This window comes from Terrapene carolina, unplaced genomic scaffold (genome assembly GCF_002925995.2).
Source record: "Terrapene carolina triunguis isolate 2854851 unplaced genomic scaffold, T_m_triunguis-2.0 Scaffold95, whole genome shotgun sequence".
In the NCBI taxonomy this organism is placed as follows: domain Eukaryota; kingdom Metazoa; phylum Chordata; order Testudines; family Emydidae; genus Terrapene; species Terrapene triunguis.
The window spans coordinates 37,135,337-37,151,195 of NW_020664446.1; the positions used below are offsets into that span (position 1 = coordinate 37,135,337).

Sequence of the window (15,859 nt, forward strand, 5' to 3'; positions counted from 1 at the left end):
TAAGTGAACACTTCAATCTCCCTGGTCATTCTATTACAGATTTAAAAGTCACTATCATTGAACAAAAAAACTTCAGAAACAGACTTCAAAGAGAAACAGCAGAACTAAAATTCATTTGCAAATTCAACACCATTAATCTGGGCTTGAATAGGGACTGGGAGTGGCTGGCTCATTACAGAAGCAGCTTTTCCTCTCCTGGAATTGACACCTCCTCATCTATTATTGGGAGTGGATCACATCCACCCTGATTGAATTGGCCCTGTCAACACTGGTTCTCCACTTGCGAAGTAACTCCCTGCTCTCCATGTGTCAGTATATAATGCCTGCATCTGTAACTTTCACTCTATGCATCCGAAGAAGTGAGGTTTTTACTCAAGAAAGCTTATGCCCAAATAAATCTGTTAGTCTTTAAGGTGCCACCAGACTCCTTGTTGTTTTTGTAGATACAGACTAACACGGCTACCCCCTGATACTTGATCTAGCCCTAAATTATTCCTATCCTCCAAATGGGTATTAACTTGTATATGAGAGAGAGCTGAGGACTGCCTATTCAAAAGCATATGCTCTGTTTTATTTCCTCTCTGTCATATCAAAATTTAGAATTCTGTTTGTAAATACCATATTGGCTTTTTCAACATTAAAAATGCTATAATACCTGAGCAGTTCCTGGTGTGCTTTTGAAAGAATATTGCTTACCGAGAAGGTGTATAGCTGCTGGAGCTCTCTATCAACTGGTTGGAGTAAGGTGAGGTACCGGGTTATACCAGTCTGAGTCACAGTGAAAAATGAATTATAATCATTTAGAAAAAGATGGAGCTGTGGATCCTTTGTCTTCAAAGAGAAAGAAATGAATATTTATTAATATATAATATATATGTAAATTTCAAAAAATATGCAAGCATTATAGTGTAAATGAGCAGAATTATTATTATTATTATTATTAATTTGTATTACTGTGGTGCCGACGAGCCCTAGTTAATGACCAAAATCCCATTGTGCTAGGTGCTGTACAAACCAAAAGCTGGTCCCTGCCTGAAAGAGTTTACAATGCACAGTACCATTACTGATAGAGTCTGTGAAACAGCAAAACACCTACATTGCTTTCACTAGCCCTCTTTTAAAATGTAATATTCTGAAAAAATATTTGAAAATAGATTTAAAAATTTTAGGGAACTTCCCCCCAAAGAATGTTTTAAAAACAAAACAAAAAAACCTCTACTAAAATAGGGTGATAACATTTTGACTTTTAAATAGATAATTCTTAAAATTGCATTTTACTTATCAAGATAAAGATTCTAATCTCTGATTCATAGCATTTGTTCTCATAGCATATCTTGAGAAATCTTTCCATTTGCTCAGTGCAGCAATAAAATAGTTCAGATGAACAATGTCTACCACATGGTGAAGATTAGTATCTGGTTGCAGAAACTCTGTAGTACAAAACATTCAGGCATATCCTTGTATATCAGAAGAAAGAAACATTTATACACTGGTAAAATAAGGATAATTACTTTGACCACAAATGAAAATAAACCTCAGAATCTAGATATACTATAGTTTAATATTTATTTTGATTCTGAAGTAACATTTTTAGTAAACGTATGTGATGTATTTTGGCAGCTCAAGACTTCTTTAAACAGGGAAAGTTTCCATGCTTTGAATTCCCCAACCTAAAAAGACATACTAAATGACTGACCTGGAACTCACCCTAATTCGTCTTTCTTTACATAGCTTGAATAGATAACGGTTATTTCAATGGTGTGGGAAAAAGCAATAACAACCCTTTCCAGAGAAGAGGTAGTCAGATTGCATTTTGGAACAGAGAGGACGCCAGCTGTCTGAAAGAGGGACAGACTAGGACTGCCATGAGAGAGAGAGAGAGAGAAAGGGCCTTACTCCCTATCAAAAATTACTCAAAAGATGTGATGTTTAATGGCCAGAATCTGAGGATTGGCTCTTTAGCAACCAGTGTAGCCTGAGAGTGGGGGGGGGGGGTCTGAAGGAAGCTGCAAAAGGGGCTCTAAGTCACATTGTGGATCCCTGATTCTCAGGCTGCTGGATGACAGGTTTGTCTTGAGAAACAATTTAGAGCAACCTTAGGAGTGTGCTAAAACTCTGGCCATGCTGCCTATCATGGAGATAGTCCTACTTTGGAGCAGGGAACAACACAATCATGCCAAAAACTATTTCACTTGCAGATTCCTCTAGGCCAGAGGAACCCCTAATTGGTTAGTTAAGCTATCTTTCTATGCATTTTGTGCTGTTGAAATGACACAAAAACAGAGGAATGGGCACCTTCTATTTAACAATGTATCTAATCTGCTACGCTGATTTTATTGGATCTTTTGCAGTTACTATGTATTACAGTTAACTTTTTAAACATTTTAATTTTATTTTCTCTCCTATTCTATGAAAATAAATGCCTCTTTGTTTTTTATATAATCTGACTAGAACCTAAGTGCTTTTTAAATTTAGGACGCACTACCTCTGCTATTTTTCAACATGGCTACTGGTTATCTGGGTTAATTTCTTGAAGTAGATAAGAGGGGCAAGGGATGCTATGTGACTGATCAAAATAGAAAATGGATATTAAGTTAGAAAATTAGTCACACAGAAATTGTCCAAAATGGTACAGACCAAGGGAAAGAAGCCAAAGCAAAATTATTGATCAAATATTACAGCTTTTACCATCTTCACCAAATCCAGTGGTTGCAAAATGCCTGTTTGCCTTGAACAAGAATGCATTTTGAGGTCCTGTCCCCACACCCACATACACATATCAGAGTGAAATACTTCAAAATAAGATCTTCATTTCACCATTTTTTAACACCTAAGGAGGAAATGGACATACTCTACATTTAAGTCAGTGCCACTAAATGAAATCTGAAGCTTAAACTTGTTATGGTTTTAGACTCTCATCTCACAAAAGAATTCTGTAGACAAAACCAGACAAATATATAGCTACACAGTTATGAACACTAAAACACAGTGTCAAAAGGTGTAATATTACTTTTCTGAGAGCACTGTTCTTGTTCTAAGAGCATTTACTCAAACTGTATCATAAACAGCTTTCCTGAAGATCAATTTCCTTCTACTCCTAGCTAATTAATTATGCAGGAAGATTTAGGAATTAAAAAGTTACTTCAAAGTGAAAAACCTTAAGATTCTCATGGCCTAGCAGGCATAACTGAAACATTTCAACAACCTGAAACAAAAGCACTAAAACTATAATACTGTAATAAACAGTTGCAAACACAGAATAGGGCAAAAAGATAAAAAAAAAGATTTAATTTTGCAGTCCAAAGTACTCTAGGACACTGAAGCACAGATTTGGAAGACAAAGATTATACTATTTAAGTCCTAGACCTAGGAAAACACTTCAATTGCTCAAAACTAAGTGCAAGAAGTGTTACAAATGAGTGGCTTCCTGTCACTTAAAGATACGCTGTAACCATGACAGCTGTCAGTAAAATTAAAGCTCTTTTCACCATTAATAGTCCAAAGAAAGAAAAAAGGGTGTCCATTATGTTTTTTCCAGAAGTGGTGGCAATGACTGTTCACTTGTAGACTCTATAAAGTTAAACACAGAACTTTATTTTCAGAAAATTCCAAGCCATTTTTTAGATCTCTATATAGTACTGAGTTAGCACAGGCTCAGTTCAACTAAAGGATTTGTTTATAACTCTAAGAATGTTCATTCCAATTTCGTTCTTTGAACCTTTCCATTTAATTTGATATCACACAAGTGATTCCTCAACACTGTATGGCCTTCTAGCCAAATCTGTCTTGTATGGTTCCTGCTATTCACACAGTTTTGAACAAGATTAATTTAACTTTCTAGATGACTTTTGTTTCAAACATACAATCATGTGGGGTTCCCTGGGTTCCATTATAACCCTTTGCTTCTGACCATCTATGTGTTCTATTACTTTCTTTGAGGTCCATCAATGGAATTTGGATGCTTTCTATGCTAAAGACACTATTAATCACAGACATTAGAACTCTCATCTCAAAGCAAGTGAATACTTGGTGAGTATCCAGAATGGAATATTGGGAAGATGGTTGTGATAGGACTGATACAGTGAAAGAGACATACTCCTCCAAAAAGCTATAATAATGGAATTTAGCATTCTCTTCAGTGTCATCCATCATTAACAAAAACTGCCAGCTAAATTCTGATTGCAGGTTAGGCTTGATGTCAGGAAAAAAAATCTTTGACTTGTAAATTGAGCAGATTTGATATGGGAGACACTGAGACAAACTAAATAATGGAACACTATATGTCACTTTTGTGATCACTATTATAAATATAATCATTCTTTTAAAAATCAGGATTGTACACAAGCACTACCATTCTTGACTACTACAGTGGGTATTTGAGGTTCTCTCTGCCAAATTGTATGCAAAGGTCTGAGCAGATCAGATAGAACCGGCAATCAGAAACCACTCAGAATAGTGTAAACTAACAACATGCAGCTAAGAACCACTTCAAGCGTGCAGAACAAACCTCATATGTTTTATCTTGGCACTATTTAGACTATTTATTGTTACCCGTCTGATAAGTAATCAATGTCATTTTCTGTAGCAATGACGATTTATTTTGTAGCAGGATATATATTTATCTGCTGAATATATAAAACAGTTGTAACATATCCCTATTAAAATTCCACTGACTTAAGTGGGCTTACAGCAGAGATGAATATGGCCCAATGTATTTAATGTGTTACAGGCAGACTTCTCTAAAAAAACAATAGTTTCAAAGTTTCCCAGCTTTACTGAAATAAACATGAAGGAAAGAGAAACCAAAGCACACAATTCCAACCAAAATATAGTTTCACACACTCAACACCCAGTACCTACAGGAATGGCATCTGGTACAAGCTACAAAACAAAACAAACATGATATAAAATGAATAAATACAAACAAAAACACATATACAACAATGATGTACCTTATGAAAATGGAAAAAATAACAGTTACAAATCTGAAACAATTAGGTGAGTTGCAAAAAGCTTTCACAATGCACATGGAGTCCATTTATACTGAGCCTGGTTTGTTCTACTTCCAAATCTCAGAGCAGTTCTTGAAAATTTGCAAATCTGGGAAGAAGGTCACTTTCAGTTCACACAACACGGTTCCCTCCTACTGAAGTTCATTTCCTTTACAAAAAAAAATCCTATAGAATTTAATAGGGATAAAATCAATAGCTTCCACAGAAATTACTCTTAACACTGACAGAATCAATAGAAAATGGTATCTGTTCAACAGGTTTTTGAACCACTGTGTAAAACTTGTAGAAGGGATATAATTCTCTATAAATTTCTAGAGGACTTTCCCATAAGTTTCCAGAACAAACCTCAGTATCCAAAGAGTGCCTCTGGTGGCTTGTCCACACACTTCCTGCCCCAACCTTGAAGCCAATTAACTTCCTTCCAAGACGTCAGAAGGAAATGAGTGATCCTCTTCAGGGAAAGAGCCACATATGGGTCATTTCCCACTCCCATAAAGGATTCCTCTACCCATATTGTGTAGCGGGAAGCAGCAAAGAGGCTGCATCTGCAACTAAACTCTCGCTGTACCAGGGCTAAGAGGCAACCCAAATCCCGTGCATGCAGTAGAGCTGCATCTCATCCCCTAGAACACGCTTGATGGATTAAGGCAGTGACCCATACTGTCATACCCAGATAACCTGCTTGGGATCAGGGAAGTTGCCATTCAGCACTCCACGGGAACCACCAAGTAAAACCACCCTGCCATATCACAGAGCAGAAAGGGTGGATGGGATGGGAGTGGCATATTATGTCACCATCACTTCTAATGCAGATAGCATAAGTACAGTAAGTTTGTGGAATGGTCCTACGCCCAAGAAAAAGGGGTCAGAATATAAGTGAAGAAGGGGAATTTTTTCTTTTTTTTTTTATATTATTGAAACTTTGCAAAATGTGTGTCTTTTCATCTTTTTCCCCCTAGCTTCATAATCCATTCATAGCTGCTTCTTGTAAAAACTCCAAACTTGTTTTATACACTCCTCTTCAATAAGAATTAGCACAGAGTGCTATTTTTAACAATGTTGATGGAAATAGCCCACACTTCTAGGCCGATTAGCCTACAGGATATCAATGACTCATGGACGACATCAACCAGATAGCCCTTTGCAGTTCTTTGAAAACATATAATCTTCAGGGAAGCAAAGGAGGAAGAACCCACAATTCCAGTTGGGGATGGTGCAGATGGAAAATGTCGTCTTAGCTTATTGAAAGTCTCAGAGTCTTCTCCTGCAAATGATCCCTTGGACAAAGAATACAGTACAATGACGCCAAGATCACAAAGCAATGCAAGAACAATCAAAGAATAAAAGATAACTAGCAACTATCATCCTTAGGTGATGGAGATCAGCTAGGAGACTATTCCTTGGCTGTTTTTTGGAGACCCTACTCTTAGGCTATGACTTTCTTATCTGAGGGGACTACATAAGGCCAATATGTACTTCTGGAAAGTGTTCTGATACTATGATGAGAGTGGTATAGGAACCACAATAAAGCAGAACAAAGCAAGGGACCTACCTGATCCCTAGTGATAAGGTGTTCCAGAAGGTTTTAATGTGTCTGTAAAGGTAAGTTAAGGTGTACCCGAAGGTTTCAATATGATGTACAACATTGCGCTGTATGTCAAAAATATAGACACTTGCTCTGAGGTTCAAGAATAAGTGAGCAGCAGACCTACGGAGAGTATGTAAGTGAGGATAAAGACGGAAAAGAATAGTAGTGATGTTACAGCAGGGGGTTCTATTATAGACCACCAAATCAAGAGGAGGAAGTAGCTGAAGCATTCTCCAAGCAGTAACAAGATTAACTAACACACATGAACTAGTATTAATGGGAGATTTTAACTTCCCTGATATCTGTTGGACGACAAATACAAAAAAAACATAATACATCCTGCAAGTTCTTAGCATGTGTAGGGACAACTTTCTGAATCAGGAAGTGAAGGAAACAACTACGGGGTCATGCATTTTGGATCTGGTTTTGCCCAACAGGGATGAATTAGTTTCAAACACAAAGGAAGTGATCATGATCAGATAGAGTTCAAAATCTTAAGGAAAGGAGGACATGAGAACAGCAAAACAAGCACACTGGACTTCAAAAAGGCAGATTTCAACCAACTCAGGGAAATAGTAGGCAAGGTCCCAGGGAAAAAACAGTTAGGAAGAAAAGGAATTGAAAGGGGGCTGGCAGTTCCTAAAAGATGTAACACTAGAGGCTCAACATCAAGCTACTCTAATGCAGAGGAAATATAAGAGCCACAGGAGACCAATGTGTCTTCATAATGAGATTTTTAGCTATCTAAAAACCAAAAGGGATACATACAAGAAATGGAAGGTGGGGCTGTTATGTTATCTGATTAAAATATGACCATATAGATCATTGTTGCAACCACTGTTGTATAATTTGCAACAAACCTTGTACAAAATGTGGCATGTAAGATGTCTATGGAAAGATTATGACTCGCTGAATATGATTATGCTATTTGTCTGCATGTATCATTTTTGTATTTGAAGTTATGAGTATTGGCTCTATACCTGTATTTCAAATCTTTGCTCTTGAGGTAACGCCCACAAGATAGTTAGCCAGCACATCTTGGAGGGACTATTCAAATTAAGTGGCTCATCAAGGAGCACTTAACTTACAATGGAAGATGCCCATCTACTCTTAATGGACTTTCCTGCTGTGACTAGGCAAAATTATGCATGGACATGTGACTTGTCCATGTGACTCCAAACACCATCTTGTTATTGTAATTTTCCACAGTAAGAACAATGGGATTCCCGCCACATGGCAGAAGCTATAAAAGGCCCTGGAACACTTCCCCGCTTCAGTTTACTTGGCTCCCAAAGTATTTATGTGGCTTAATTAAATTTATGCCATTTAAACAGCCTACTTAATTATAACAGCAATGGACAGGGCTGCTACAGTTACAGGTCTCCCAACAATCCCATTTATATAAAGTCAGTTTTTGAAAGATTTATAACTGGACAAGGGTTGAAATTTAGGTTAGATGGCTCAGGAGTGAAGACAACTTTGGGCAGGTAAATGAAGAATAATACAAAATATGATTTAAATTAATTTGTGGATTTTAAGTAAGAAGAGCAAATACAAAGTATTATTATGGACAACATCACAGTGGTCACCATTAAAAGCCAATATTTACAAACCACACAGTGCATAAATGTTGTCTTTTTAATGGCCAATAATGTCTGATTTTTAAGTTTATTTACAAACCTAAAATAAAATCTCTATGTATTTAACAAACGTAGAAGTTAAAAAATAGAATTATCTATGCCCTGCAGCTCTTTCACCTTGTGCTGTGATCTGACATGTCTTGTTAATTTTTAAAACTATCTGTATAAACTATACTTACATACTGCCCTCCCACCAGCATGGAAGAAGTGTCATATTCAGTTGAGCAGACCTCAAGTCGCTGCCCCGCACATGGGCTGGGACAAGGGGCCCAGACCGTTGTTGTGTGTTTGACTCTATCAGATGGGCCCAGAGCTCTAGACTGCTTACGGCTCAGTCCCACTAGTGTGACCCGAGGCCGAGGACTAAACCCCAAGTCAACGAGGCAGAGTGGCCTCCCTCCCCACTGGAGAGCGAGGGAGCACTACAGGCAGCACAGCAGGAGTTTACTACAAGTGTTTGAAGACCCAGCAGATGAGCACAGACAGGACGTGCTCTTGCAGATGACTCCTATATTTGCAGGCTCACTGTGACCTTTCCTTGCAGATCTATACCCTCCCCATCTTCCTCCCATCCTTTGAATCCATCACCCATGAGGGGACAATTCCTAGGAAATGATATCAGGAGATCATCATGCAGTTCTGTTCTGAGTATCTCCGTGGAAGTGGGTGATTGTTATAGAATATTTATATTATTTTCTTTACTTCTTTCTTTATTTTTTATTCCTTGGAAATTTGCATGAAAACAAAATTTTCTAACTGTGAAAGTGTTAATGTGTTTCTATTGCTTATTCTCTACCTGATGTTTTAGATCTTAAAGCCTGGTTGGTGGGTATTGGCATACGGCCATTGATTTCAATCCTTGTAAAGTGACCTAGCTCTGTTGGAGATGTAGAACTGGACAAAATTTTTCCATCAAAGCTATTTCTGGAGAAGAATACTTTTTGGAAATATTTCATCACTTTTAATAATATGGGTGAAATTGACTCCAGTCATAGCTAACTATATGCAATTAATACATTTAAGAGACCCTGGGGGGTCTTCGCCTTTCTATGCAGCATAGGTCATTTCCAAGTTTAAAGTAGTATAAATGGTGAATTCTCTGTAACTTGAAGTCTTTAAATCATGTTTTGAAGACTTCAGTAACTCAGCCAGAGGTTAGGGATCTGTTACAAGAGAGGGTGGGTGAGATTCTGTGGCCTGCAATGTGCAGGAGATAGATCAGATGATCATGATGGCCCTTCTGATCTTAAAGTCTAGGAGTCTGTGATTAGTATTATGAATATTTATTCTATGATAAAAAATTAATCAACTCCATTAAGTTAATTAAACTAACAATTGGGATTCATAGGAAAATAGATTTTCAGCACATCAAACATACAACTCCCATGGATACCAAAATCATAGAAGCATAAAGCTCTATCTCCACTGACATTTGAAACTGCAATAACAGTTTGTCACAAGGCTCATGAATATGTCCAAACTTGAATTTAGTTGTGTTTTAACAACAGTTTCATTAACACTCGTTAAATAACACAACTGAAATGTCTACTGTAGGAAGAGCACAAATTTTAGTTGCTAATCATTAGTCCCCAGTAGTCTACAGTTAAACATGAGAGATGCGATGGTAAGGTGAGGTAATATCTTTTATTGGACCAACTTCTGTTGGTGACATGGACAAGCTTTTAAGCTTACACAGATCTCTTCTTCAGGTCTAGGAAACGTACTCAGTGTCACAGCTAAATACAAGGTGGAACAGATTGTTTAGCATAAGTAGTTAATGTATTTCAAGGAACCATTCAAGGTGAAGTGGCCCATTAAACATGACTGGCAACAAACATTTGTGTGGTCTCTACATTAGAATTTACGGCCATGTGAGTTAACCTAATTAACGTGTTAAACCATGACTAAAATTTCAATTGTACACATACTTCATCTGTTAATAGAAAGGTGCTAATAGAGTTTGAATGTTAATGTAGACGAGGGCTCAGCAATAAATTATTAGTCTTGCTGTAAACACTGCATATGATGGGAGGTGCTCAGATAGTACAGTGATGGGTGCCATTATAAAAAAAAAAAAAACTTGGATGAATGGATAGAATTTCAGGTTCTCAAGCCTCCACTCTCCTATTCCTCTCTGGTCTGTCTAAAATGCTATAGCCAAACTGTATCTACTTCCCTACACACTGACCTTGTCTCCCCATATTTTCAGTCTCCACAGTGGCTTCCCCCTCTTCTCTCACTTAATCTTCAAGTTTCTCTTCACCTTAAAGACTTGGCCTCTTTAATTCAGCTTCACTCTTTATGACCCCTGTCTTTTCTTTGCTCATTCCCAATTTTATGCCTTCTTTCTTCCTAAAAATATTGTGAGTTCTAAACCAAATTCCAAACTTGGTACATTTGATGTTCAAGTTCAGTTTTAATTCTGGAAAAACAAGTTCTGTACTGTTACGTTTCCCCCCTTTTAAAAACAATATAAAATAAAATTAATAAAATACTGTTCTAATGGTCACAAACAGGACAAGGTTGCATTTGAATATAACAGTTTACATAGCGTAGGCTTCTGCTTAGTCAGAACAACATGCTTTAAAAATTAGATTATCCTTGAAGGGCAATCATTTAAATTAACAGTGAATTTAAAAAAAAAAAGCTTTAAAAAGTTTAAACCTTTAAATCCAAAAACATTCTAAAGGGTCTGTAAAACCCTAACTTCTGCCAAGTTCTTCTGACCCAAGTACACAGATAACCTTAGCTGTAATGTCATATAGTTCAAGTATATAAATGTTTCAGACCAAATTCAACCCTGGTGTAAGCAGATGCAACTCCCATTTAAGGCCCAGGGGTTGAATTTAGCACTTCATACCTACATTTATAGAAGAGAAGACTAATGTAAGCAAGTTTTTGCTTCACGGAAGTTGCAACCCTTCCAGTAGAGCTGAATTTGGCCTGAAGGATTAATCTCTCTGAGACATATAGGACCTGAATTACCACTGTGTTACCCAGTCAGTGGAGTCAGACTGACACAAAAATGGATCAGCTCAGTGCTGAATCAGGCCTGTGGTGTTCAGAGATGGGGAATATATTAAATAATTTCCTGAACATTTGTCTGAAGAAAAACCCACTTCTGTGCCACTTCTGTGTTCACTTTATGCAAATATACATGCAAATAAATTCACTGGCAGGAACGTTCATGACAATAGCAAATTTTAAGCAAATATAACAGAATAGTAACCAAAGTCAGTTTTGAACTCAGAAAAGTACTTTCACTGGAAACCTGGAAACATTCAGACAGCTAAGAAACATACATGATACCATGTAACCTGTAAATCACTATGCATGCAGAATCAAAATGAACCACCACAGCTGAAATTTCAAATATTGAATACTCACAATGAAGTACTAATGAAAAAACACTACTGATCAAGATTATCTGCAGAAATGATTCAGCAAATAATTTCAAATAATGACTTAACTTTAAAAAAAGTAATCATTAACTACTTGTGGATAATTCAAATTCATTCATTAAATTACTTGCTATATTATAAATAAGTGAATAAATAAAAACAAACTGTTCGACTGTATATGGTGTACTGTATATAAATGATAATTTACCTTATTTCAAAGGCTACACTCACATTTTAAGTGTTTAAAAATGGGCATTTCTAAGCCTCTATAAAAACTTTAAACACACATAAGGATGGTTTAGTAAAAAGAAAGAGAAACACACCTCTTCTACATCATTGTCCAAAGCTATGATTTGTAGTGAAGAAGTCAAATTCTGGTTGTCAGAGATGGTTGTGCCCACTGGAGAGGACTCCAGAATAAACCCCTCATACAGAGATTCTGTGAAGTAAGGCTTCTGATTGTTCTCATCCAGGACTTCGATATGTAAATTGGCAAAGGCAGGAAGTGGATGACCATTGTCTTGTTCTGCCTAAAAAGACACAAATCTGATTGGCTATGGACTCTTTTTATATCATTTATTAATCTCTTTATAGAGTATATAATTGACTCAGCTCAAGTACAACTATGAATAGTCAATAATTACTACTGCTTTACTTTCAAGGGTAACAATACTTTCACACAGATAACTAATATTTAGTATTTCTCTGCTTATTTTGAAACATCACATCTCAGAAAAGACATATATACTAACCAAAGAATTAACTAACAAGGCAGATACTATAGATTTAGTCATGTTGATTTTAATAACTAGAGAGAAACTCAAGACATACAGTATTAGTAAAAATAATTGTTTAATATATTAGTGGTTATGAAAATCTCTTGCAATGAAGATGAGAGAGGCCACAAATCTCTGCATAAATGTATTCACTGGACAATATAATTACCACCTAGAGTCTAGGTGTGGGCAAACTTTTTGGCCCGAGGGCCACATCTGGGTATGGAAATTGTATGGCGGACCATGAATGCTCAAGAAATTGGGGGTTGGGGGGGGCGGGAGGGCTCTGGCTGGGGGGGGGCGGGCTCTGGGATGAGGCAGGGGATGAAGGAGGGTGCTCCAGGCTGGGACTGAGAGGTTCAGAGGGCGGAGGGGGATCAGGGGATTGGGGCATAGAAGGGGGGCAGGGGGCAGGCTCCGGGCAGTGCTTACCTCAAGCAGCTCCCAGAAACAGCGGCATATCCTCCCTCAGGCTCCTATGCAGAGGCGTGATCAGAGGCCAATGGGAGATCGGGGGGCGGCACTTGGGGTGGGGGCAGTGTGTGGAGTCCCCTGGCTGTCCCTACATGTAGGAGCCGGGAGAGGGGGAGATGTGCCACTGCTTCCGGAAGCCATGCGGAGTGGGGCAAGACCCCAACCCTGCTCCCCAGCTGGAGCGCCACTAGCCAGAACCGGTAATTCCTACTCAGGTAAAATCCTCATTTGGGACAGTGGCAGACATTAGGAAGCAAAGCTCCTATTGTTTAGATGACAATGGCAAAAGACTCTGAATACTTGACAGAAACCGCCCTTTTAAAAGAAAGTCAGGAACGCACTAAGCTGTAACTAGATATGCCTTGTATTTTCTCTTGACTGTGCCAAATTTGCACACGTTATTGCTTTTCAGATCCAATATCTTACATATGTGGCCCAGAGGTTAAAACTCACTGCAAAGCAGTTTTACACAGTACTAGTTTTGATTGACACAGATTTTTGTATAATTTAGAATCCTTTGGAATAGTAAAATGAAAAAAAAAATTTAAAATGTGAAGGGAGAAAAAAAAACTATTTTCTACTGATCCCTACACTATATATTTATGCATTACTAGGAATGGACCTAATACTTGTAATAAATGAGGAATTATAATATAAACCCTCTCTACCTTTCAAGAGATTTAGCTGAAAGGGGGAAGGGAACTTGACTGAAATTTCCCTATATGGTATAGGATACCTTTTACAGTTCTTATGTTAGAAAAGAATAAAATACATTTTGTCCTGTCTTACACACCATATAACCTCATTGAATTTGGATTAGCATGATTAAAATGAGGGAAATATTTTAATCTCCACTTTCCTGCCTTTCAGGATTTTACCAAATATAAACAACTGTGTATTGTATGCATGCAAAATATGTGACATTTTGTGTTAGGACTCAGAGTAAGCTCAGAAATGAGATGAGACAACAACACTTATGTCTCCCTTGAGGACGAGGAGTATTTTCCCCTCCTCCAGTTTCTCCCTTGATATCCATGAGAAGTCTCATAGAAGTATGAGTTTATTCATAAATACACCAGTAATTACTTCCTTACAAGCTCTGCAAAACTCCCTTACATTAACATATGCTGCTTAAGCAGAAAGAGTGTTGAGAATCTGAAGAGAAGTCCTGTATTTAAAGAGAAATCTTCCAATAAAAATGCAAACTGAATGCAACCAGGAGGGGACTAAGGAAAAGAGACGCAAAAGGAGCTTAATGTAGCCTTTTGGCTTCTGGTTATATTCCAGGAACAGCATGAGTACTTGTTGTTTTCCTTCTCTAAGGTTTTACTCATGAAAAGTCAACAAAGGAGTCTGAGGAGCCTTATTTGATGATAGTTACTTTTTAATCCAAATAATCAAATGGAATTAAAAGTGAACATATAAGTAAAACACTAGCTACAGAAGTTCACTGACATTTTAATATGTACTATTTGTAATATACTTAGTGGAATTATTTTCTCATAGTTATATTATTTAAACAAATACCACTCTCAAAGTATTATTACTATATTCTATCATTATAAATTGGACATTCAATTTACATACAGAATTAGAACTGCCAACAAATTACAAGTATTTACATATACATTCAGACACAAATATATACCTGCATGCTTAGACAAACCAAATATTTTGAAACTTTATGAATATATGATATTATTTCAGTAATTAGCAAAACACAACATCTTTTAAGAAGTAATTTCTTCAAATAGTTTTTTTTAATCAATTCATTTCAGACCACTTAGCACCTCTTTTTGTAGGCACTCTGTGTATATCTGAGTGCTTAAGTTAAAGAGGCAGTAATGTTTGCAGAAATAGAATTTTTAAGTGATATGCTTGAGCGCTAATGGAAACTAAATATTGACTCCTCATAGAGCACTGTTTGTGACCAATTCAAAGACTTTAAAATGCTTGGGAAAACTTTTGAATAATTTTAATAAAAATACATCCAAAGAAATCATGATATGCTACTGGTTATTCCATAAGCAGAAAAAAAAGAGAGAATAAAGTAGTCATTATGAATAATTCACTCAGCTCTAAATATATGCTAGTAGACCAAAAAACAGGTTTTGTACACTTGTTGCCTGGGTGAATATGGCCTTTATCTCCAACATTTGCCTCAGGAACCTGAATCAGAGATAAAGATGTAATATCATAAGATTATGAGAAGTTTCCAGATTTATGTTTTAAAACACTTCTGACTCATGACTCCGTTTTAGCTGTGTTTGGGCCTTTTTTTACCATGAACATATGGATTGTTTCTATTCACATAGATTTTGTGAAATATATTTGCTTGTGAACAAAGGTATTCATATATGAAAATACTAATTTTTTATTCACTATTACTAAGTTATTCTCATGTTTAGAAAAATTCAGTTATCTAAACAAGAAACAGAAATACTATATGACTTAGATATCCAATCACACAAAGAATAATGAAAAATCTAAATGCTCTGCAGATAGATCCAAAGGCTGTAATTTGTTTGAATAAAATCATTTGAAAAAAAATTACAAATAAAAAAAATCATGAAAATTATGGTTAGTTTGTACGTTTTATTTGAATATGAGAAAAAGGATAAATTCACAGAATCAATTATTTATCTGGAACAGTCTGACCAGCATTAGTTTACACTGTTTATACTTTTAGTCTACAATGCCATACTCAACTTCTTTGGCAGTATCCATGTAGCTTCTCAGGTTTCATTCTTTCATTTTAAAAGATGCAGTTACATAAAACATATGTTTGTTTCAGACACTCAGTTCTGCTAGTAAAAGGAAAGCTGAAAACAAGTTAATTATCTTCATGCCTCCTTTTAAAAAAAAAAAACACAACAAAACTCTGACTCCTTTGTTTTGGATACAAAGTGTTTCCGCCTGCTTGCTTTTCTCTTTGGATACCTGCATTTACTGTGTTTTTAAAGCATTT

The 15,859-nt window shown here is 36.7% G+C and overlaps 1 protein-coding gene across 1 annotated transcript in view; it reads right to left on the minus strand.

Moving 5' to 3' along the window:
• Window positions 1-15,859, minus strand: part of PCDH15 (protocadherin related 15) — an 812,634-nt gene that overhangs the window by 344,440 nt on the left and 452,335 nt on the right. Inside the window, exons 11-12 of the mRNA XM_026651074.1 lie at window positions 11,965-12,171; window positions 697-831 (exon numbers count right to left, since the gene is read on the minus strand). Of these exons, the coding sequence (XP_026506859.1) occupies window positions 697-831; window positions 11,965-12,171 (342 nt within the window). The remainder of the gene's footprint in view (window positions 1-696; window positions 832-11,964; window positions 12,172-15,859) is intronic.